The sequence below is a fragment of the Opisthocomus hoazin genome, chromosome 9 (genome assembly GCF_030867145.1).
Source record: "Opisthocomus hoazin isolate bOpiHoa1 chromosome 9, bOpiHoa1.hap1, whole genome shotgun sequence".
In the NCBI taxonomy this organism is placed as follows: Eukaryota; Metazoa; Chordata; class Aves; order Opisthocomiformes; family Opisthocomidae; genus Opisthocomus; species Opisthocomus hoazin.
The window spans coordinates 22,624,048-22,650,128 of NC_134422.1; the positions used below are offsets into that span (position 1 = coordinate 22,624,048).

Below are 26,081 nucleotides of genomic sequence, written 5' to 3' on the forward strand. Positions count from 1 at the left end.
AAGCTGGGGGCTCTGCGGGAGTGCCTGCCCGTCTGCCTGCGAAAGCAATGGAAGAAAGGGAGAACTGCAGGCGCAGAGAGGCCTTGTGCCCCTCCAGCTTTGCTCTTGGGAGAAGCAGCCCTTTTCCTGGGAGAGTGGCCATGCTGAGCTCGCTCTGCTGGGCAGCAGATCCATGGGGAGGACGTCATCTTTCTGGCACAGAGCAGCACGAACCTCACGTGGTGGGCTCTGCAAAATATGTGTGTGTGTATGGGGTAGGTGGATGCTTTGCTCAAACATTGCTTGAACACTTTGGTTTTGTTAGCTGAAGTTTAATTTCACATTTCAGAGGGGAAATTTGAATGGAAATTTTAAGGACAAAATTCATCAGTGTGGTGTAGGGAACCTGGTTAGACATATCCGTGAAATCAGTGAAGTGCTTGCTCAAGTGTGCACTTAAATAGTTTTTGCTGAATTGGGCATGATGGGGTATACCAGATTAGTTGGCAGAGGCTCTCCAACTTTTACATCTTCTTTGTATTCTGTATCATGCTGAAGCATCTTTAAAATTTCATTAGCAGCTCAAAGTTAGAAGGGTTGAGAGGTAAAGAAACTGTCTATAGTCTGGATCAGGAATGCACTCACGTGTTGAGCAAGAGCAGTCAGATCTGTTACTGCACTCTTGAGGGACTCCAGAGCATTCATTTTAAGACTATATTAGAAAATAATTTCTTTTTTTGTTACCTGAAGAGTCACTTTTTAGCTTGACTCTTCACTGCAGTATGTTGCATCCATATTTGAAGCACAACAACTGGCTTAGTAAGCACTAGCACAACCTGAAGGATTTGCCAGAAGGGCCATATGTGAACAGGTTTCATCTCCCTCATCCTGAGCTTGAGGAGACCAGGTGCAAGCCTGGTTCAGTCTTGTAGTCATGTAGGCATGTTAGTGCAGGACTAAAGTGAACCTCATAAGCCCTGTTCCGAGCAGACAGATTAAGTCTATCAGAACGCTTGTTCCTTGAGTGCTTTCATCTGGATTTGAATTAACCTAAGAAGTCTTTCAAGCAGCACACTTTGTATGTATGGGGGTCAGTCATATTTTGTGTCTCTGTACAACTGACTGGAGGAGTGTTTCAGGTCTGAGGGCCAGAGGAAATTCTCAGAAAACAGAGCAGCTTCAGCTGTCATCATCTTTCAGCTCAATGTGAATTGATGTGACGGTCACCCACCATAGGGTGCTTCACTTAGTGGCCTGCGTTGTATTGCTTTAATAGGGCAGTGAGTATTGCTGGGGGGAAGGGGGAACAAAAGATACCTTAGTACAGATCTTGCCTTGCTTTTGCTAGTTGGTTAGGCTCTGCTACTGCTGCTGTAGAAGAGTTTGTTACTTTCCCTGTTGCAGACAACCAGCTGTCACCCCCAGTGACCTGGGGACATTCGGCATGAGCTGCTGATGCTTAAGAAGGACCTTAAGCAGGGTATCAGAAAGGATACTAAAGACGGTGTATGCCACTGGCTAGACATCTTCCCTTTGCTGGGGTCTGTGACTGTTCAGACTGTACTCAGGCTTAAGGGCTTTTTCCAACCATGAGAGCTGGGACTATTATCTAGGGCAAATTAAAGACCTCTCTTAATCAACTGCCACTTTGTGGATTCAGTTGGGAATGAGACTTGATAACCTCACACTCAAGAGAGATGTCTTTCTCTTCTGTGATGTCCTGTCCAAAGAGAAAGAACCTTTTGCCTAAGTTCCCAAAATTCTGAGGGGGTTTGGAGACTAGGCTCTACTGTGAGTGGATGTGATTCCTTTTTGTAACTCTTTCCCTCCACTTGCATCTCTTCCTCAGTGGGCTGCAGTGAGACCAAATGGAGGGACAGATCTATCTACTGTAGATTGCAAATGATGGATTTCAATGGATTTTGAGTGAATAATGTAGCTTCACAACCTATTTTCTGTCCCTTTCCTCCCTATCCTTCCTCCCAAGTGATGGACTATTTTCTGCTACGTAAAACAGCTTCACAAGAGATGGTCCTATGTATGACAGCTTTGTGGGTAACAAGCCCTTAAGGAGTGAGTGAGAGATGTGACAGAGGAGGAAATTGAACCCAGGTTTTCCAAAGCCTGGCCAGTACTCTTACTGCTAGGCTACTGAGTAGAAGGGCTGAGGGAAAGTGAGGACCGCTCAAATGCCAATAAAGCATCCATGGGGTTTTAGGTTACTGGGTTCCTGCAGCAAGGTAGGAAACCGAGCAGAGAGCTGAGTGCTAGTTCAATTCCTGGTGTGTTCAGAGGCGTAGTGATCTATGTGTGACCTTGTGCAAAAGATTATTGGTGTATCTACCATTAAATTTCTGATAGCACATAGCTGACAGCTACAGGTAGACTCCTTGCCTTTTTTTACTCTACAGCTAAAGCTGATGGAAACAACATCCCTTAATTTTGACCATTTGTTCTATGTATATTTCTTCTGACCGCAATGCCTCATAAAAATCGCTCATTCTGTAAATGGTCTTAACAGTTGATTTAGTTTAATGTAGATTTTATAGATCTCAATATATGTTAATTTGTAGGCAACAAGCATCTAGGTACCTATTTTACCTTTTTTATTTTATTTAAAAAGATATATGTTAATTTGTAGGCAACAAGCCTCTAGGTACCTATTTTACCTTTTTAAATTTTATTTAAAGACAGTTACAAATGAAATATCTCCCATTGTTAAGGTGATTGGTGTTAGCAGTTAATGTGCGACATTTACTAAAATGGCCTCAAGTTGCATCAGGGGAGGTTTAGATTGGATATTGGGAAAAATTTCATTACTGAAAGAGTGGTCAGGCATTGGAACAGGCTGTCCAGGGAAGTGGTGGAGTCACCGTCCCTGGAGGCGTTCAAAAAACGTGTGGATGTGGCACTTCAGGACGTGGTTAAGTAGACATGGTGGTGTTGGGTTGATGGTTGGACTTTATGATCTTAGAGGTCTTTTCCAACCTTAATGATTCTATGATTCTATGAAAATGCTGAACATAGTTACTTAGACCAGATATATTCAGTTACCATATAATAATAAATACTTTAATAACTTAAAAGTCATTTTTTTCCAGACCTTCTTGTGTTCACCTATTTGACCTTGGCCAGTGGATGTTAATTGCAGCAATAAACAGTCTACAAGTAGTGGTAAAACAATGTAGGAAACTCTTTGGACTTCTTGGTATGGGATTGAGATGCCAGTTTGGTTTATTAAGCCAGCAGAATTTCCCTTTGAAGTCCACGGAAAAGGCGGCTAGCTGCCTGATACAGAGCAGTGAAAAGTTATTTGTAGCTATGTTGCCACCAGAGTTAGCTGATTGATGATGATAAACATGCTGGGGGCCAGTTCTGACTTTGTTTTGTTCTGATTTTTCTTTAGTGCAGTTTGACCAAGCCAGAAGTTTGTTGAATAGCTTTTCTGGATGTTGTGTAGCAAGAATGAGCAATTTTTTCTGCCAATATTACTCATTTTTTAAGAAGTTATCACTTTGACCAGCCTCGTCTAGCACCCAGTTCTGAGCCCTGCTCTATCTTCTGATGCTCAATCCTAGTAGGCTTGTTTGGCCGGTTAGGGAAAAAGAGGAAAGACGATCGATAGCATTTATCATCATATACTTGTGTGCGTGTGTCCCCTTTGTAGCATTCGAACAGTTGGAGGTAATTGATTGTATTTGGCAGACCCAAATAGTACCTGGTGGCTTTTGGCTCTGAGGTCTTTCTGAAGCTCCAGGAGTTCTTCCACAGGGCAGTCCACGGGTTTAGTGCAGATCTGTGGTGGTGGCAGTACTTTGGAGAGTGGGTGGAAAGTTAGGCTGGGGAATCGGTGTTTCTGCATTTGCTTGTTTTGGGAAAGGACCATTTTATTTCCTCTGAGGAGACAGCTGCAGCAAATGCAGCAACCGGAATCTTTCAGACATCCATGCAGATGGGAAAACCCCCAAGCCCCACCATCTAAAACTTAACCATTAACATATTTCAAATACTTTAGACTGCCTTTGAACTCCTCTATGAAATATTACAGCTCCCAAAAGCAAGCTACAAAAGTCCTCAAATATGTTACGAATTTTGCTTGGAGAAATGTGAAATGAAGGTGATATTGGGGGGATTTTTAAAACAAGAGATCTCTTTGTGAGGAATTTATCATAATTGCTCAGATTTAGGAGTGGAAGAAGGGCACTGGGGGTGCTCAGCAGTGAGATTAGTTTAAGCTAGTTTTTCCCTCGTAATATTTTTATTTTCAGTGACAGCCTTCAAACTTTCACTGGAGGAGGTATGTAACCTTGAAGTTAAATGGCATGTTTCCTAGCTGTAGGACCAGCCGAATGAGAAAATTGTTACCCAAATAAAACCTTCCTTCATACTGCTGTCCTTGCTCCTTCTTCCATGCACATGATCTGAAGGTTTCTACCAGCAGAACTAACCTTTTGCCTCCAAGTACTCTCTTGTTGCATTATCTTGAGGAAACTGCCAGCATGAAAGCTGAAAGCCATGTTTCTAGCGTGACTGAACCCTTGAAGGGATTGGTATTTGTGTCATAGCAATCGAATAAATTAATCTCTGCAGTGCTGTGAAGGCTACAGGTTAAGAGAGAGTTTCCATTCAAGTGTCACACTTTAAATCTCGTTGATGTTCTTACACTCACCTGTACTCAACTTGTCAGAAGTTGTGTCATACAGAAATACTTGTAACTTTGAAGAGGAAGGTTTGGATTAAGCTTCCTTTATGTGGGAGCATTTTCAGTTTTGAAACAGTTACACTAATGTCTGAACACATTTCAATGCCAATTGACCATAAGCTAATAGGTTTGCCAAGGGAGAGAAAGTTGTAAGTGCTGTAAAATACGTAATGGAAAATTATTCACACTACAGTATTGCTTCACACCAAATGAGCTAAATCTTACCCTGCTATAAATGTTATGAATAGTACCTCACTGGTGTTTATGTCAAGCATGTTTGTGTAGTCACTACTGGAAAAAAAACAGGAATTCCTCTAGGAATTTACACTGCATGAGGTTTTGATTTTTATTTCTTTGTACTTCCATTGACTCTTCTTCCCTAAGCCAGTAACGGGTCCAAAAGATAGGAAGACACTTTGTGTGTCATCTTTGGGGAAGGGAGAAAGATGTAGACAGGAAAATTTCATATTAAATCTCCGGCTGGTTTCTCTCTTATTTTCCGTGGCATCTTGATCCTAGCTTCTAGTTTGCCTCTACCTGAAAATAAAAACTAGAAGCCCAGCAATTATTTCATGTGTACTTGGGAAAATGTAGAATCATCTTTATCAAGGAAACTCTTTGGATGCGGATGGAAGTTGTGGATATGTGTCTGTATCCAGCATATCTGCCCAACACAAATGCACTCCCTAAAACCAAGAGTGAAGTGCTGGAATCTACCAAGTGAATTTCCAGCTCCTTGTGGATGATGCTTTTCATTACTACAGACTGTATTTGATGTGCAGCACTCTAATGTTGTAGTCACCTGTTGAATGCTTAATAAAATTTCTTATTGTCATTGTCCTGGTGTCTAATAACAAGTGAATTTCCCTGCAGTAGGCGTGCAAATTGTCATCTGTCCTCCCCTGTCCTGCTAGTTTTCATGAAACTTTAAAAAACTTAATTGTCCTTCAAAATTTGTTTTTCCCTGTCATGTTGAGGTGAAATTAGCCAGTAGTTTCAGAGGGCTAGTGGGAGGCTGGGAAAAGCAGGCACATGAGCACAATGCTTGCTAAAAAAACTTGTCGAAAACCAGACAAAATTCGTCTTCAACTTCTGTTAATGTGATCAGGATGTGGTGGTTTGGCAGTAGTTTAAGAAATCATGTGTTGAACTGTGAAGTATGTAAACTGATATCCAAGAGTTAATCTCTTGTACCTTTTGCAGGTGGAGATTTACATTTTACCTTTATATATTTACCTATGGAGTACGGTTCCTGAAAAAGGTAGGCACGCATACATTATTATGCTTTCATTAACATCTCACAGATTTGTTGAAGGTCTTGTATAGGTGTAATGTAAAGCACAGGCTTAAAACTTATGTTCACAAAGAATAAAAATTAAAATTTAATTTGCATTCATAAAATGATTTGCTGCTGGCATAGGTAAGGAATATAAGTTCTTATCAATATTTAATGGGGTAAAAAAAATAAACTGATATAGCAACATCCTAGTTCAGTTTATTGTTTTTGATTATAGGCATTAAGCTGACAGTATGACTTACCAAAGTATTCATCTCAATTTCTGCATCATCGTTATTTAAATGCCTCTGGCAGAAGTTGCTTTTTATTAACAAACAAAATCCATTAATGTTTTATAAAAGGCTATTTTTTGCCCATTCTTTGTCTGATGTACTGTGGAAGGAAGTTTCCATGGAGTTTCCCATCAATGCTGTGTTTCTGGTGATTAAAGTAGAGAAGGGTATTGATGGCTTCTAAACGCCCTGGCATAGGTTTATGAACGGTTACTGCCATAGGTAGTAATAAGGATTTATGGTGCAAATTGTTTTTACAGTGTAACTAGTTCTCAGAGCTTCTGTGTGAGTCAGGCCATGTTTGTGTAATTCTGAGAGGTGAAATTAGGGGAATGTGTGGTCTCAGCGCATTCATGTAATCATATCTTCTTCGTTTTGGACAAAAGTATGGCACAAGGAAACGTATCCTAAATCCTTGCTTTGTAAGTAAAAGTAGCTATTAAAAAAAAAATATCACCCATCATTTTTATGGTTGTAATTCTTGAGGATGTCCCAGGTGCCAGGCAGCTTGGTGTCAGCAGGACCGATGATGTGCCTGTGCGTAGAGGGGACATCAGAGCTGTTCTCAGCTGTTCAGCAGTAGTCAGCCCCAGCGGAAGCGTGTGCGCCAGTCCTCCAATCGGGCCAGAGCAGCGTAGAATGTGCCACTTCACCCTGCCTCCTTGAACACCTGTACTTTGTGTGTACTTCATCCGTTAACATGCTGTATGGTCATCATCTGTTATTTTTATCTTTGATTCCATCCATGTCTGTGGTATGAAATATGAGAATAGTTTTAACAAGCAGTTGTCACAACCTAAAAGGTTACTTGGCCTGCGGGTGTGTAGAGATCGTGACAGTGGCTTCATAGGATTCTGTAATACACAAGGACACGGAGGCATTATCCTCTGAATTCATCTATTTTATTTCAGATTACCACAAATACCGCAAAAGCCACCATTAGCAAGTATCACAAAATCACTACTAGAAAGCATACCTATGACTAGTAAAGTGAATTGCTCTTAGCACAAAGAAAGAGTCTGTTCTAGGAAAAACTCTGAATACCAGCATTTTCTACAGACTTAAGAAGAATGCAGTAAACATGTGTTTCATTACAAACCATTGTGAGCTGTTTCTAACGGCTGAGTTGACGTACAAAGTGCAGGATGTCTTCCACGCGGTTCAGCATACCACTGCAGTTTGAGGAGGGCTGACTGACATAGCATGGTTGTTTGAACAAGGTATACCATTGCTTGCTTAACAAGGATCGGTTGTGTAATTTTGTTGTAATAGTAACTTTCAGCATGTTTAATTTTTACAAAGAGAACTTCTTCGTTATGTAATTGTGAATGTATTTTTAATTACTCATTTTCACACAGTGTTGTAAATGAGTCTTGCATCATTTTATGCTATAGTCATTCCAGTGTTCTGCTTCATATACTCAGGTCTTTCAAATGGGAATGCATGTAAATTGACAAAATTATGATTGTGATGGTATTCATATTTACACCATCTCCCTAGTAACATTGTGTAACTAAAATAAAGTACAGGCTTTTTGCTGTTCATCAAACACGTGAGGTTTCTGGGTCCGCTTGCGGTGGAAATCTGGGTTTACAAGGAATAAAATCCAGACCCCAAGATCTGCAGGGAGACACTTCTTTCAGAGCTTCACTACAGTACCAAAGTAGATAATACTTTTTAGTTTGTCTTGGTTTTCTTGATGGCATAATTGCAAAGAAGCATTTAGGAAGCTGGTGAAAAAAGAAAAGCATAATAAATTCTCTTACAAATATGATAGAAAGATCTTACCTTCAAAAAGCTGCTTTGTCTGGAGAGAAAGTTCATTTTGTAGGCAGTGGTGTCTTGCTGTGCTAATGCTACAGCAGAGATGTGCATTCTTTCAAATAACAAAGTGTGCTTAAGACCATCCCCAAGATACCTAGTCTGGAAGGCTGATCAGCATGGTGAGTGAGCCCCAGTGCAGCAGCAGTCGTGAGGGGTGCAGTTCTGTCGCAGAAACATGTGCTCCCTTGCTGGGAGAGCATCAGAAACAGTAAATACTACAGACGTTCCTGTTTTGAAGAATGGAATATGCCACCCGCATAGCACCACATTTGAAATATTGTTTTTGACTTTCAAAACCTAAACTAATGCAAAGTCAATGCATAACTTTGGATAGCTGGATAAGACATTTTGATACAGTATGTCTTTCAAACATCCAAATATAATAATACATTTTTAAAAGGGAAACTGCATTTTGGTGCTTTTCAAATGAACAGAATCATTCAAGGTTGGTTGGTTAGTCTATTTCTGAATAGTTAAGATCCCTGATTTGGGACAGCTGTTTTTGCCATCTTGGGTGGGAAATGCTCATTAGTTGGTCTTATGACTTTTACTTTCATGAGGTACTCCCTTTAGAAAAATGAACCAACTCAATTGTACAAAAAAAACCCCACTGCTCCCAGTGCTTTGCCTCTTACAGTTTGTTCATTGTCTCTTCAATTACCAGGCAATAAAATACTCTGACTTCTATATTATTGTCCTTCCCTCCCAACCTGACCTAGTCTCCTTGCATCCTGCCTCTCCTTTGCTTTGCTGTGCATGTTGCTGACCTGTTGGTTCTTTTTTGTTCACATTTGGCTCTCTTAAATGTTCCTTCCTTGGCTTGATTGTGAAATTCATCTTTACCTGCAATGCTGGCATGGAGCCCATCAATTACTTAAGCACAACATTGAGCTAGTTTTGAGGTCCTTTGCTTTGTGCTGGCCCTTTGCCTAGAGATGAATTTTGCCTTTTGGGTTCTTTCTGAAAAGACCTTTCTTATAATGCCCACAACACATGAATCATTACTACTTTGTCTTCTACTGTCACCTCCCCTATTTGCTGCATAAAGCACTATTACCGCATCAGTGCAGTATCAGCAGAAGGGTGGTTGTCTGTATTTCCTTGTGTCCCACCAAACTGCCCAAGGAAGATCTAACCAGGATACTCTGGCAAACCACCATTCTTGCAAAGAATGGCATTAGGTCTTTGGTGACTTTGTGGAGCTGACAAGATCATCTGGCTTTTTGGGAAGATGTACTCAAGCGTAATTAGCAGTAATTTGTAAGCGGACTTATGAAATCTGTTTGTTTTAGTTCTGGAAGTGTGATGCTATCAGTGTGGCACACATGCCAACATTAATTTATTTTTAGAATGGAAGTAACTGATTGCATAGAAGTTTTACATTTGCCTGGCTAGAGCATCTCACAAGGAGAAAGAGGGCTGGGGTTTCAGCTTTGCTTCTCACTTCCCTACAGAAGCACATGAAAGCTAATAAAGCAATCATTTGGAGCAATTGTAGCTCTCTCTAAAATGCCTTGGCAAGCTTGTCTTTGTCACTGTCTATTACTGCAGTTAATGGCCAATCTAGATGGAAGAAATGTCTGCACCCAAGAAAGCAACCTGTAAGTCTTTGCAGTAACAGCTGCACAGGATACAACATGCCACTTCTTCTGCCTGCTATAATTGCCGAGTACGTTGCTGGAGATTTAAAAACATTCTTCTCACTGAAAGCTGTGTCTCTTTATCAAATTGTGCTCTTGAGTTTTGTCTTTTTCCAGTGACAGATGTATGCTGTTAAGTCATGAATATGGTAAAAAAAAAAAATCCTTACTTTTGTTGAAGAGTATTTTCAAAAAATCTCAGTTCACAGGGAAAAAATGGCTGACATAAAGCTTAGTCTTCAAATTTTGCTCTGTAGCAACAGAGCCTATCAACCTATATGTTTTGAGTAAGTTTTTGTCTTAGTGGTGTCAGCAGAGCTCTTAGATTGGGACAGTTTACTGAATTAAAGTTCACCACAAACTTAGGAAAATCCTTTAGGTTGGGAAGGCAGAGGATTGGCAATAGGGTGTCCTGCATGTGGCTGTTTGTTGTAGGCCATGATATCTATCCATACCGACATCTGCTTTCCACAGCCTCTGGATCATACAACAGCTGCTTCACAGCACTCTCCCGTGCCTTCTGCCAGTTCCACCGCTGAACCCTCAAGGCAGGAGACCTTTGTGGAGTTTGCGCTGGTCTTCTCCCCAGTGCCTCCTGACTCGAATGGGCATATGCTGTCAGCTTTGCCTTCGTTGTGATAACGTGTCGCTCATGAAGTGGCATTGTGTGAATGAACTTCTTTCTTATAACATGTAGTTGATGGCATGTGCCAAATCCAGCTGCTTTGGTTGTTTCCTTTTTCTTGAGCATAAAGAAGCAGTAAAAGTGCGACTTCTACCGTAGGTATCTGCTGCCTTCAGTCAGGAGGTGATTTTAACTGCAGGGTGCAGCTCTGTGATTGGTATGTCTTAAAAATGTTTGTAATATCAAGAAAGTATGTGCCCCTTTAGAGAGTTACAGTGAGGTCAGAGAATGAAGTCTTTGGTAAGAGAGTAGAGAGGACAAGGCAGTTGTTTTCTTACTCACAAAAGGACCCCACAGAGAGGAATAGCTCACAGCCTGCCGGATACTCAGCCAAACCATTGTATCACCTACCAACTGTGGTTTAATATGTACGTGTAAGAGACCAATGGACTTCAGTAAAATTTTTACTGTGGAGTTGATTAATATTTAATTACCATATCAGACATTCCTCCCTTCCCCAGCTCCTGTGTGCCTTTGGACTTTTTTGGTTTTTTACATTGCATCAAAATAAGTAAATTAATATAACAGAGCTGCAAGGTTTAATTTTATTAGGGGTTTTTCTGTCATTGTCTGTAACTGGTGAAGTGATAACATTTCAATGTCAGAACATCTCAAAGATGAAATTATTTCCTTGGTCTTTGTTTCTTTTTTACATATTCCATATAAATTCTTGCTTTTTCTTGAAGTCCTCTCTAACTTGATGTTTTCAATTGTAACTGTCTTATTTGTATTACCAGGTGTTGTAATATTGGGATGAGACTTTCTGTTTTCCCCAAGAGTCTCTCATTGTTGAAGTGAAATGTATGTCTCTGTTCTTTCAAATTGGAACTTTCAATGTGATGAAAATGAACAGTTACCTTTCTAGGTCATAATTGTAAAGCAGATGTGGGGAGACTGATGGGTTTGTCACTCCACCGCAGCTCCCTGTAGCACTGTGTGTTTCAGCACACGCCTTGCTATCAGGAGCACGCTCTGCTCCGGGCACAGCTCCCGTCTCCCACAGACTCCGTGATGCAGGATGCTCCGTCCTCCTTCTGAGCACAGTGGCTAATGCACTGAGGCAGTGAAATTGGTCATCGTAGTTAGGATTTGAAGTCACCTCTTTCATTTCTGATACTTTATGAGAAGAGGGGATCGATGGAAATGTAGGTCAGAGTTCAAGCCAGTTCATTTCCCACCTCAAATATTACCATTTTCAAGGGCAGATTTGGTGATTAATATTCTGTGCGAGCAAACAGACTGGGACACCAACTTTCAAAGAGAAGGTGCAGCTTGGTTTCATTACTCACTACTAACTCTGTTACTCACTGCTTTCCACAGCAGATTTAAATGGTTTGGGGCTGAAGAGTGAGTGGCCCACAAAATCCTTTAATACAAAGCATTCACCTTCCCGTCCACTCCTCATTGCCCCCATCCTTGGCAAAATGACAAATGACCATCCCATCTTAGTTTTAAAGATTCTGAAATAGATGTTAGGTCAAGCCTGACTACATTTTGGCAGTATGGACTGAAGCCAGTCCTTTCACCTAAGTGCTTCAGTGCTTCATCTGAAGTGAAGCCCAAATTAAAATAGATTTTAGAACACCCACAGACTCTCCCCAGTCTTTGATTTTTTTTTTTTTCTTTTGTAATTTGCCTGTTTCGCACTTTTCTTGTAACTTACATATATGAAACCAGAGTGCGTAGTTTGCTTTTAGTTTTACTTTTTTAACTGATTTCCATGGTTCTTGTTTTTAAATTAAGTGGTGAAAAAGGTGGCTTTATTTTGTTCTAAGTGGTATTTAGATATATACGTGCAAGGTACAGAACATAAATGCTTACAGTAGGTGATCTTAAATCTAGATTTTTCAAGTTCTATATTTACTCTTTTTAGCCTAACAGTAATCCAGAGTAAAGACAATGATAAGAAATTATCTAATACAAAGCTAGCGTTGTTGTGTGGGTGGTACCAGAGCCCTAGTAGTGTTGGAAAGATTTTCATCTTCATGGGTAATGCATGATGAGATAGTGCTGGTTAGTGGCTTATGAGACCTATGCCCAAGTTGATCTGTGATGTAATGACATTGACTCTTACACAGAGGTATTTGGCCTCTAATTCCATCGTGACAGTGAAGTATGATTACGAAAATATTATATGTCCCTAGGTCTTCCTAGGAGTTGATATAATATCCTGCATGTTCCTTTACCCTGGTAATAAATACACTAGAGCATCCTTTGTGTGTTTACAAATCACTAGGGTTTTAAGCCTGTAATAAATACACTAGACCATCCTTTGTGTCTTTACAAATCACTAGGGTTTTAAGCCTAAAAGATAAATAACGAATTATATTTCCACTCTGATCATTTATATGGAAGTTCTTGCCATTTCTGACTGCAACTGAGATTTTTCAGCACATTGCTATCATTTTTTCCATTTGCATGTGTACAAAACAATTCCTGGCAGAGCACCACACCAATATTGACGCCAACAAGACGTTAAGTTCCGGTGACATTAGACTGACTGCTTTGCTTAGCACTAACATAGGAACAGGATAAGGTTTTTGTTTTCTTCAGTAATATTCATAATCAAATCAGTGGTGGCTTGGGTTATTAAGAGTTAATGGTCTGATTGTGCTCCTATTAAATGGAAAAATTAGCATTATCTTCAGCGATAAACAGTGAGGATTTTAGGACTGGCTTGTTACGTGCTTGCTGATCCTTGGTGCTAAGCAGTATCTGTGTAATTATGTAGAATGACAAACTTTTACAAACATCTGGAAGCAAGGCTTCCAGGTGACATATGGGGACTTTTCACATTCAGTTTCCTTCCTTTAATTGCCCATGAGAATTACAAACTCAGGAAAGTTTTCAGGACAATGAATTCCCTACAGTAAAGAGTCTTGTGAAGTCTACATTGAGACTTGGGAACGTGAAGTTGTATGTAGGTATCCTACTGGGAAAAGGACCATCTGCCTGAAAAACAGATAACTTTTGACTTGCTCTTTTTCAGATCTACTGTTGAAGTAAGGCTGGTGATATGAGGATGCTGTGGCTGTGTTTAAACAATGCCAGGTGCAACAAGCGTCTATATGTATGCAGCTGGTTGAGTGGCAGTTCTGCATCTCTGTTCCTAACGAGCCATCCCCCCAGAACAGAACTGTCTGCCATGTAATTGCAACTGCTAGTGGTGCAGATAGATTGCAAAACAACAGGAAAGCCATATTGAAGTGTAAATTTGACTACAAAACCCTACTCAGGTGACATAAATGTACGGAAGACAGCTAGAAAAATAGCAAGGTAGTATGGAAGAAAAATACCCTGACAGTTAGAGCTCCACTTCCACTGTTACAAAAATTCCTCTTCCTTGAAACTGTAGGATGTTTCAAAAGAAGAAAATGAATTGCTTGTCCTTGCGTGTGCACTAACCGCTGAGCTAGCCAATTACTGTGTGATGGCAGGAGATGCTCTGTTAGTGGCCTACGGTTTCTGTGTGCATTTAGAGAGAACCTGGCTTCCTAACGCTTTTTGTGAGCGAGGGTGCTTCATTGTGCTGCTCAGTTGAGTTGGCATGTTCCTTGCGTCTTTTTGGAATAAAATAGCAGCAGCGAGACCTGCAAATGTTACAGCCCTGGGAGAGTAGTGTAGCATTTGTAAATGCCATTTTGGATTGCTTATTGTCAAGAATTTTAGAGCTTAAAGTCACATCACCTTCACTTGAAATACAAAAAAGGAACTTTTCACTTCATGGTGTGGTGGCTGGTTTTTGACATAGTTCTTGTATTACAGTTCACCTGTCTCTTCATTATTGAGATTTTTAACCTTAAAGGAAGTAAATAGTTGTTGATACACATAGCAGCTTCATAGAATTGTTGTATTTGGGGAAAGAGGCATCTCTGTGATGAAGATTGTGAGTTCATATCTCTACGGGAAGTAAGACTGGAGCACAGGAACAGTGGGACTTTTACCTGGAGTGGTGTCTCGTTTGCCGTTCTGGTTTTGGAAGTTTCCTGCTACTTATCTTTCTATCAGTTTTGCAACTATGTTAGATTAAACTATTCAATAGCTTCACTGTATGCTGTGTCTTGCATCTGTTCTATCACTGATACTTCATCTTCAGTTTTCTTCAGAACAACCTGAATTCTGCTCTGGATGTGATCATATGTTCAGATGTCATCGAATACATCTCCATTTATTTTAGCTGTTAAATAAAACAATTTTGGAAACACTAGCATATGCTTCCTGCTTAAAGGAGCTGTGTCTCAGTTTCTGGTCACTAAGCTGGAAAGTTGGTGATGGCTTATTTTAGTCAGCTTCAGGACCTAATAAAAGGCAACTGCTGTCACTCTGTTTACTCTGGTTAGTCATGGTAAGATGTTTTGAAGGACCTCCAAGAGGCGGTGGGCTCTTACTTTTTGCCAAAGTAGTAATATAGCTCGGATGCTCCCAGAGGAGTGAGGAGTTACTATTAGTGTAAAATCACTACAGCATTTCTGTGTGTGTTTGTGCTACTTAATCGTCTTTCTTTTAAATGGAAACTTTTCTTTAAAGACAAATGGATGAAAACCACACACTGTCAGTATTATCCCAGTTATCTCCAGTGTTGGAAAATTAAGGTTGGATTGAGTCACTCTTACTATTTTAACGAGCGAATGTTTTCTCTGTTACGAAAGACGTATTTCACTGTACTCTGTTCACCTGTTTCTTTCTCAGCCACATAGTGTCTCAGCAGGCTCATGGGATGTTCAACATACATTATAAACACTTCCCTACGCTGACTCAATAAAGCAGCTTAATTCAGTCACAAATTGCTTTGTCTGATAAACAAGGACGATTCTAATTTCACAGCTGTACATGAGGTTTTTTTGACACTGGTGCTGTTTTTTCTTAATTGTTCCTCTAAGAGCTGAGTTGTGTCTCGATGGAACAGCGGATGGTGAAGGTTTGGGTGGTTACTTGCTTGTTTCTCCCTTTTCCTGACCTAGTTTGTGTAGCTTTGCAATGAATGACCTGACCTTGGAAAGCCCTACATGAGTGAGATCACCGGTAGTTTTCTACCTGCTCTACAGCATTTATTTTCTGGCTTCTCTATCTCAAGACTGACCGTGGAAATCTCATGGATTATCTGAAGATGAGTAGTTGGGAGGAGATACAGCTTTATCCTTGTGGTTCTCTTGGAAAGCCTGGTTTGTTACAGCAGCCCATTTCCCTGTGGTCAGCTCTGTTTTGTGCAGCCCAGGGCTTGTTGGCACTGGACGTGGCAGGAACATTGTGGGGAGAAACTAAATTTTATAAAACTCCGTATAATCTTTTCTTTCCCCCTATACTCTTCAGCTACCTCTTCTGTCAATATTTTCTACTTTTATCCTTTTTTTTTTTTTTTCAGATCACTATACTGCTTCCCCCCACTTCTTAAACTGACTTGATTATTTTGGGGAGGGGATTTGGGAATCCTGTAAGTCTCCAGGTTTGACATGTTCCTGTGGACTACAGAAAGGCCACCTTGTTTCCTTCCTCTCTTGTTGCCATCTTTTTACTGTGATTCTTCTATCCGATATCAATGCATTTTCTCGAAGAAGCAGATAGCAATGACCCTGATTTAGCTCTCAGGGTGAATCATGGTTCAGCAGAAGTGCATCAGGGTCATTAATCTTTCTGGAGGTTATTTGTTCCTGTCAGTTCTCTAATATATGAAGAGAATAAATAAGGAGTTTTATCTTTGTACATTGCAATTTCCAAAGTGCTAGTGAGAACAGGGTATTTCTGGCTCCCTTGTTGATACCATGCCTCATCGCCCAGCGATTCAGTAAGACAGAGAGCAGCCGGGCAATCGATCGACTCTGGAGGTGCTGGGGCTGCAAGCCACGGTGTAGCTGCTCTGAAGCCAGTTGGTCTCTCTCAGTTTTCCAGCGACTCTTCGCTGTAGTCACACTACGGGAGATACACACAGTAGCCTTTTCAATAGCCTTGTGCTGGTTGCAATGTTTTACTGAACCGTGATTTTCAGAAATGCATTTGAAGTCATCCTGCCATTTTCATGAGAGAGCAGTTGTGTTGTAGCAGAGGTGACTGTCGCTGTAAAGAGCTGTTCAAATATTCACAAGCAGCATGACTGTGAATGGTTTTCTTTTCCTAATGTCACTGATTCTGTATAGATGTTGCTAGAAAGGATTCTTTCTAGCTTAATGACAAGTTTTGAAGTTGACATTTTGTCTGCTGTACTTACTTGGGAAGCTGTGCCCCATTTGTGGTTACTGTGCACATTAACTCGTGATACTGCAAGGTCTGCAGTGGAATGAAGCTGCTAATAGAGAAAATCTCTGACTGCTTTCAAACTTTTTTAGAGCTTCTGTAACTCCTTTAGCTGGCATTGGATTGAGAAGTGAAGAAATCAATGGGAAATAATTTTGAAAATCATCCTATTTGCAATGAAACCTGCAGTCATTGGACTGAACATTCTGCTCTGGGGCTCATGCATTGTTGCAAATTAGATTCCAGATACATAAATACGAATATATATTCTTACAGCATATATAAGTATAAACAACCAGTGTATAGTGCTGATACTGTGCTTCCAAAAAGCCCTGTGTTTTACAAGTATACTAGCTCAGAGACGTCCTGTTGAATAACAACTCTTGGACTCTGCCCCTTGGCTCCAGCTGATCTGATCGCTTGCTACCGATTCATGAGCAACACGTGATTTCTGAAGCCAACAAATACAGAGGTGTCAAGTGTGTTTACTTGGACTTCTGGATTTTCATTTGGCTGAGGACTGTGAAATTACCTTTCCATAATCTCAAAACAAAGGTCGTGCTGCAGTTTAAATGGCATTTTAATTAGAATATTGATGATATTGTTCTGGAGGAAATAACTAAGAAGTTTGAATGCAGAAATTAATAGTTTTGAGTTCTTCACACAAGTCTTCAGCAGTGCACAGAACGTCCCTCATGGGGGCTCTTCTAATGACTACTGTCATTAGAAATAAAGAATAAGTTTATTTTTCCTCAATGTTTTAAAGAAATCATAAGTGGACATCATTGATGCTTAAAGTACTGACAACATCTCTTCCCACTGGAAGCTATCCTACACCGAAGATCACCTGTAATAGCCAGGTTCCACGAGGCAGCAATTGGTAGCTGTGGCTTTTTTAACTTTTTGGATTAACATTACTATAAAGATTCATCATGGGTGGGAATCAATTTTGGTAGATCTAAACTATATTAAAAAAAATGTACTGCAAAGCACCAGTAGCTGCCAACCTGAAAAATAAATTGCTGCATTGAAAATGTCCAATGCCCTGTACAGTTTTCGGTCTTCTAGCAGTAGAACAGACTTGACTCTCTTATAAAAGTTTCTCAGCTGTTGAAAAGCTATTTGCAGAAGTCATTGCGTGGCACTTAAGTCATCTGGAGCAGAAAAAACTGAGATGCGTCAGAATGGTCAGTATTTCATTTATCGTCTTATTCTCTCTTGCTCTATATGCTGTATCTACTTTTTCATGAAGCTAATGGTTCTGGATATTTCGTAAAACAGAATAATACAAGAAACATAGCATCTTGGAAACACATTGCTGTTTGGAATACATCTGACCGTCCGATTCTTAGAATAAGACTACTTATACCAGGCTAAATATTTCTGGTTTTAATGCTGAGATACCAAAGCATGAGTTTGTGAAATATCTACCACCTTGGTTTAAACCGGAACTGACTCTGGAAAACAACAGTGTGGTAAGAGCTGGAAGCAGGAGGTTTGCCTTCTGAGTCTTTGCTGCTGCCCTCCTGTCTCCTTCATTCCTGAATTATTTGAAGCAGGTGTTCAGTTGTGCACGTTTTCTAGTCTAGTCTTCATCTGTTGTGATGTTTGCTTCCCATGTTATACCTGAAAGGTTCTTATATTATTTATTACTGAAACCTTGTCATTACTTTTGTTCAGTGAGCCTATCTGCCTGATACTGGATAAATACTCTTTATTTAAATGAAGAGTGTCAGAGGCCACTCCAGAGCCCTTTTAACACAATGCTGATATTTGATATTTTACTGTGCTATTAACAGAGGGATAATGTGATATGTATGCCACTCAGGGAGGAAATGAAACCTGCCTTTGGCAGATTGTGCTTGCTGTAAAATTGATTTGGACTCCCTATTTTTCTTGATTACTCTTTTTTTAATCAGAAAACAAATTGCTGAGCATCTGTAAGTGATGAAAATTGTTCAGGTAAAATAATTTTGGTTGTTTAAATCCAATCATACTCTTATTCCTTACAGTGAAAGTAGGACTGAGTATTAGGTGCTAAATAAAACAACTTCTAATTCACTGTGCAAGCAGGAAAGAGCACTTGTGCCAGATTCTCCTGAAGGATGCTGTTGTGAAAAAGGGGAAATGCCATATGACATTTTTAAATAAGCATCACGAGTGGAAAAGGTTTCCATCGGAGACCAAAGTTAGATCCCATCTAATGGAAAATGAATATGTTTCAGAAATCTTTTCAAAAGGGCATAAAAATTGTTGAGGGCATTTAGGAGAGATGAACAGAGTGCTTTGAATGTCTGAGATATAAATCAGGAGTCATGCTGTGAGAAAGTTCAGAGTCAGTGGAGAAACTTCATTTTAAATGACTCCCAACGTTTCAATATACGTCAACAAGGAAAATGAATGCATTTTGGACAATGAGGATTTGTAAGAGAAGGCCAGTCAGCATAGGAAATAATTTATTGTGCAAGCTATTTGAAGTTAAGGTAATAACTGGATCAGGCAAAAGAGAACAAAGCTAAGCCGGCTGGCAGAATTTATTTGTGATTGAAAGGAAACAGAAGGTGTTTGAAAGAAACACACAAAAGGAGAGTATCAGTGGTACTCCTAATTCAGTAATAGGACACTGATGGCAACAGGACTTTCAAATGCAGACAATGGGGACAAATTTGACATAAGCACGGAGAGGAAAAGCAACATACTAATATAAAAAATACATCTAGAATTGAATTCACTTTATCTGCTTGGAATCCAGCTGGGATATTTAATAACAGGAGAGTAATAAGTAAATGCTCCATAATCAGCAGTTTGGAGAGTTAAGCTGGTACCGAGCCATATACAGCATAGAATCATAGAATCATAGAATGGGTTGGGTTGGAAGGGACCTTAAAGATCAGCTGGTTCCAAACCCCCTGCCATGGCCAGGGACACCTTCCACTAGACCAGGTTGCTCAGAGCTTCATCAAACCTGGCCTTGAACACTTCCAGGAAGGAGGCATCCATAGCTTCTCTGGGCAACCTGTTTCAGTGTTTCACCACCCTCATGGTGAAGAATTTCGTTCTAATATCTAATCTAAATCTGCCCTCTTTAGCTTACAGCCTTTCCCTTTACTTGCATCTTTACTACTTGTACATTACACTGTTGTTCTGGCCAGTGAAAGAGGGGCCACCAGACCTTGTGTCCCCCTGTGAACTGGTGTCCATTTTTGACTTCAGCACAGTGTTCATCTTTTTGGCCGCCCAGCTTTCCAAAAGGTACAAATTTTTCAGTGTCCTATGCATAAAAATGGCAGATCTAGAGGAAATACTTCCAGAAGTGTTTTATCTGATGTGATAAAAATTGTTTTAATTCATCTGGAAACTAAGGTGGCTTATTCGTAGCTGTAGCAAAGTATTTAACACAGTGCTCCTATATTGCCACAGGCTTTTAATATTTTGCTATTCAGATGAATGAAGCAGTCCCATTTTCCACAGCTAATTAAACCTGAGCAAAGAGTACACGTTTGGATGTAAGAGCAGGTTATTAGTCATTTGACTGGTGCTTAGACTTGCCATTATTGAGCTGAACTCACTATTGAGGCAGTGACTTGGAGCAGTATAGCTGTCTCCTCATTTAATCTAGTATAACCTTTAGAACAATATGTATTTTTACACTATTAAGGGCTTCAAGTCATAAAGCTGCTTCACTTTACCCTTCAAGTAGTAGGAAAAAGAAGCTTTCCAGTTATATAGATATATTATTGGTGAGCATTTTTTTTTTTTTCATATTGTATTCCCTTCAAGTGTTACCCCGTTACAACTCTCAGAGCTTTCTCATTTCTCCTGCCTATTGATGGTCTCGGCTACTGGTTATTGAACAATGACAGAAGTCAGAATGGGGAAATATTGCTTGAATTTCAAATCTAATTCAGAGTTGTGCTTCTGTTTTTAACTGCTATAATCTCACATGTGACTTAAGGAGTTTCACCAGGGATTTTAGGTTTTTGTTTATTGTCGTCCTGTCCCATCCCTGATGTTTGTAGACTCAAGAAACTGAGGGAGAGCAAACTCTCCGCTTGCCCAGTTACTCTAGGTTTTTGCTGTGCCCAAAATTTACTGTTTATGGTTTTATACTAAAACTTAATACAGATTTAGCAGTTAGAAAACATAAGCATAGTTCCTCTGCTCTCCTCTCTACCAGACACTCTTATTGCTAGTTGGTTTAATAGATCAGTTGCAGAAAAATGTTGTAAGTTATGCGTGAACAAATCCACTCAGAGGATGACAGTGGAAACAAGAGGTTTGTATCTGTGCACTTCCTCAGCCAGAGGGGAGGGTGAAAAACAAAGAGGAAATGGAAGTAAATTTTATGTAGGTTTAGACTTTTTTAAAGGTTTGGGAAATTATTTTGGCTGTCTTCCTTTGCGCTAGTAAAGTAAATGTTATCATGGCCACTGACTCGGAACTGAGCAGGAAAGAGTTCCTTGCAGACTGTGTTTTTATATTAAATTAATAAACATTTCCCCCCACTTTCATTCTGTTAGAGGAAAATACCTCTTCAGAGAGGTTTTCTCACTGGGCTTCTTCCAGGCAGTACTTAGTACTTGTGGCATTATTAAATACACTAAGAAGTAGTTCCGGTAAAGACACTTGTAGCCCCACAGGTGAATTGCCCTGATGCCGTCTATATGCATGAACATCAGCAAAATGCAATGGTTACCGGAGTGGGAGGGGAAGAGACTAGTCTGTCCTTGCTTGTTTTTACTTAGGGTTATGCCTCATTGTATCTGTGTCCAGTGACTGATGAGCTTAGAAATGGGTCCCTATCTAATGACCATCACACTGGTGTAGCTGGAGATGGGGAACTTCCAGCCTGCCTCTTCCAGCAACCTGTCTGGAAGGAGCTCTGCTCCCTCGGTCATCAGGTGGGACTTGATACTGTCTCTGTGCTTAGAAGCAGTCAGCTTTTCTGTCAAGGTTTTAGTGGCAGTGCTGAGGGTGAGGAATTCACTGCTGAAAGGCTTTCTCACCAGCTGCCCGTAATGGCACTCTGTGATTCAAGCACACTCTTGGCTCTCTGGGGATAAACCTTTGCCCCGTGACCTAGAGAAATCCTGTATTTCCTATTAAAAATTCTGCAGTTGCAGAAACTTTCTAATTTTCAGATTGTCAGGGATGATTTTGAGACCTTGATGCAATGTGCCTGTACAAAGGTACAGCAAAACACAGCAGCTGGAGAAGTGGAAGGTGGAGGGGGCTTTTGTTTGGTTTTTGTCTACACAACTCTTTTCCAGTAGGCAGTACAGATTCATAAATACCACAGGCTTAAACATCTAGTTTTGTGCATTAAATTGTACGTCAGTTCTCACTTAGTAAGGAGTGGTTGTTTTATTATTATTAAAAGACTCTCTCTCCCTTTGTGGGCTATATGCAGTGATGGAGCATTTTAAATGTCAGTGCGGCAAGCCCTTATGGCACACAGTGAATCCTGCAAAGGAAGGCAGCTCCTTGGGGATTTCCAAACGTCAATGTCAGGAGTATGATGAAGGACATGGTAAACATTTCCCGACAGCACATGGCATGGAAGTCAGCAGCTGGCCAAAGTCGGACAGATGCACTCTTCCAGCAGAGCAGCCACAGATAGGAGCTGTGATTACAGAAAGTAGATGCGTGATGATGATTTTAATTATTAACCACTTTCCTGTGTGCCTTTGAGTAACTGTAATATCCAAGAACAGAGCGCTGGAAACTCCGGAGCTTTGTTGAAGCTGCATCCTGTAGGAAAATGAGGAACACTCTAAAATCACACAGCTCTGCAGTGATCTACCAGGGGTGAACTGTCCTATTTATTTTTTTTAATAATTTGCCCTTGGGATTTTTGCTGGTCTCTTAAAGGTATCATTTTATACAGGTCACCCTCCTACCAAGATATGGTTTGCCAAGTGTAAACCTCAGCACTCTCTCTTTACAGACTAATCACAGACCTACAGTTGCATGTTGTTTGTTTTAATAAAATAAATTCATAAATATCATCTTAGATGCAAATTCTAGGATAATTGATGCGGTCTGGCTCTGTCATCAAGAAAAATACAAGGCAGCTGTAAAGCTAACAGGTTTACAGCTGCTTTGCTTCACCAAAGTGTTATCAGGCATCTGGACTGCTCGGCTGAATGTGTCCACTACTTTTTGTGCACTGTTCTTACTGTGCAGATAGAGTGACTATAAAATACGTTAAGTAGCATCACTGGGAAACCTGTTAGCTGCAGATGAATAGGAAGTTTAGCCTAGGTTCTGCAATATTTATATAGACCTTCAGCTGCTCTAAACTGTCATAGCACCACTGGCTGCCCAGCTTGCTCATGATGAAACAGTCCTTGAAAATGTTATTACCATTACACACAAAGGCAAAAGTTTTAAAAAGTTTTGCTTGCTACAAAGCAACTGGCAGAGGAAGTGTCAGAAGAAGAAGGTATGCACATAAGAGCAAATACGTTGGTGGTTGGGCCTGGTAAGGAGACTGGTGGCTGGATGGTCAGGGCAGGGGGAGGAGATGCTGCAGCCACAAGCTTCTCCAGCTGGAGTGTTCTTTGCTTCTGTTCAATGCATGCGATGCCTCAATATTAGGACCCTTCTAGATTCTATAGGATTATCTGCTCCTTTTGCCATCTTCATTTTCCACATCATTTGGAAGTGGAAATGAGACATTTATCAGCACAAGATACAAACACCAGATCTCTGAACATCGTATTTTTCAAGGGAAAAGTGGATTTATGTAGTGCAAGGAGCTTAGTCTGCCTTTACGGAGATCATTTTATGTAAATAAATCCAAACTTGAATTCATATTTTTTCTAAAAATATTTTTGTGCATACGCATATATTTGCATTTGAAATGTCAAGTGCATCTTCCAGTGATTGTTGTTAATCTTGGCCTTTTATGCATCCTTCCGTATATTTTTACAGTTTCCGATTGGTAGAAGTATAATTTTTTATTATGTTTGGAAATCAGCAATGCAGATTGCTGAGAAGGAGAGGCCGAGCGCTCTGCGTAGCAAAAGCATTTTTCCACTTAATACCTTGTTTCTGCAGAGACAAAGCACTAAGCTCTAGAGAAAAAAAAAAACAGATCTGCAGAAACTTGTGACAGCTTGCTTAGTCACAATATATGAGAAGAGAACCTCAGGAGGTTCATTGGTGGTGTGTCACATTGTCTTCACTTCTGTTGTCAGCTATGCCAAGAAATATTAGTGACTGCTTGGGTCTGTGAAGAATTTATGAAAATGCTATTCCTGGTGTGAGAAGCAACTGTGTCACAAACCAAATCACCAGTCACTGGAAGGAAGAATACGCAGAAGTTGATGCAAAATAGTAGCTATGGGTTTTGTCATTTTGTTGAGTTTTCTTTGATCCCAGCATGGTGTTTTGTCAGAACTTAGTGAGTTGTAGTTTAACCCGGGAAGGGTTAACTTACTTCCCGTTAGAGGGAAGTATACTTAGTTTTGACTTGTAGGTGACTAAACCCTGGTGCTTGCAGAGAGTCAGTTTATTCCACAGTTCATCCTGCCGTAAGCAATGCCAGCCAGTGCGGTTGGCATCGTTTGCTGCTGGGGTTGTGCCCTCAGTGCTTGTCACAGGTGGCCAGTAGAGACTGGAAGCTGTCTGATGCATTTTTTTAAGTCAGTGAGACTTTAGTATAAGAAATGCTTAAGTAGTAGCAAAACAAATAAAAGAACAAGGGATGTTGTTAACATGGTTCAGGTTCTGTCCTATCCAGGGTAATTTTTTGGAGGATAACAAACGCCACATTTCTAGGTGATCAGACAACGTTTCCAAGACATCACAAATCTGAAGTGCTTGGAGGTCAGGCAAACTTAGTGGAAGATGATAGAAACTTTGAAAAGCTGACACAGAACATTGTGGTTGTTCCTTTATAAATCTTCTTCTAAAAATCAAGGAAAATGAGGAAGAGTTTCATTTTCTTTCTGCTGGAGAGAAAAATGCTGTGAAGTATTGATACTTGTGAAAAAAGAAAGGTCACTTTTTGTGACTTGTAAGACTGTGATTTGTTTTACAATAATTAATAACGAGGAGTTTTCTGTAGTTGAGAGGAAAAAAGTGTACTACTTTGTTCCTTATAAGCAGAAGCACATGTTTTCGTGGATATATATATTCTCCTTAAGAGAGAAAGGCTGCAGTAGTCTACACTTCTACTGATCCCCATTGAGCCAAGAAAGAAGATGGGGAAGGACACTCAGGGTCACTGTGGAATTTCATCTAAGAGACTGATTTATTGAAAAGTCTGTTGACTTTACCAGGAGTAGGTGGAGTCATTTTTACACCAGAACATGAAGCCCCTGGCATGGAAAACTACAGAAGGATGCTTTGTGTGCTGCCTGGTAAGCCTGCTTTCTCTCTAATGTCTGCAGCCATTCAGCAGGCCACGGCAAGAGGATGCAGGTGTTGCAAAAAGAGCAAGAAAGCAAGCAATTTAAGTAATTCCCCTCTAAGCGACTGCTTATTCAACCAAGTGATGTGCAAGAGGAATGGTTATTAATATATTGAAAAAGAAAAAAATTGCTATAATCCCTAGCCATAATTGGGGGGAAAAAAGTGAACATTGAGATACTATTTAATATAAGCACATAGAAGATCAAATGCAAAAAAAAAAAAAAACCAGCCTAAAACCCCCAAACAACTGTTGATTATGAATAATTGTCCTTTGGCTGATGTTATAAAAGGTGCTGTTCACTAAAAGCCTGTAATTTTCAGTTCCTGGATAATAAAAAAAGAGGTGGACAGTGTTAAATATTTCTATATTTTGCAGTCAATAGAAAGATTGTAGTCTCCCCCTCCCCTGCTGTTACAACTGCACTCTTAGGTAGGTGAGCGAGGTTTCGGTCCACACGAGCAGGAGATGGTGTTCTGCCTGAGGTGGGAGAAGACAGCTGCTGTTGAGGAAAAGGGTATGTATATGTCACACGCCATACCTGTGTATCAGACAGCAACTGTTAGGTCTAGGGGTAAGAGCAAATTGCACACAGCATTTGGGAGGCTAAGTAAATGCTCATCAAGAGGAAATCTTCTGGCCTCAGTTGTACCACTTGTTTCCATGAAGAGCGAGGACCTGCTTTAGCTTGATGAAAGGAGAGATACGAATGCCCTGAGACATCTATGTTTGTATCAGCCACAGATAATTGAGGTGGGTAGAACTTTGCCAAAAGTATGTGTTATCTTGACTCTACAGTGCTAGTTGCTGTTGCACTTAATATTGCTTGTAGCTGTCGGAGGCAAATTATGTAAAGCTGTATCCAAACACATAAACCAAGCCAGATAAAATCTTGGCCTTTTGAGGTTGCAGAGCAGTGAGCATATGCACAGTGAATGCTCAGGATTTCTATATTGTGCTGGTTTTATTTTACAGGGTCAAAAGTGTTGTAATTTCAAGAGCAACTTAAAATCTTTTTTTGGACTGAGGATGTCT

General features: G+C 40.2%; 1 protein-coding gene across 4 annotated transcripts in view; it reads left to right on the plus strand.

Annotated features, from left to right (window-relative positions):
• CERS6 (ceramide synthase 6) overlaps positions 1–26,081 on the plus strand; it is a 134,446-nt gene that overhangs the window by 64,877 nt on the left and 43,488 nt on the right. For all 4 annotated transcript variants that reach the window (XM_075430491.1, XM_075430492.1, XM_075430493.1 and 1 more), the window contains exon 4: positions 5,885–5,942. In XM_075430491.1, the coding sequence (XP_075286606.1) occupies positions 5,885–5,942 (58 nt within the window). The remainder of the gene's footprint in view (positions 1–5,884; positions 5,943–26,081) is intronic.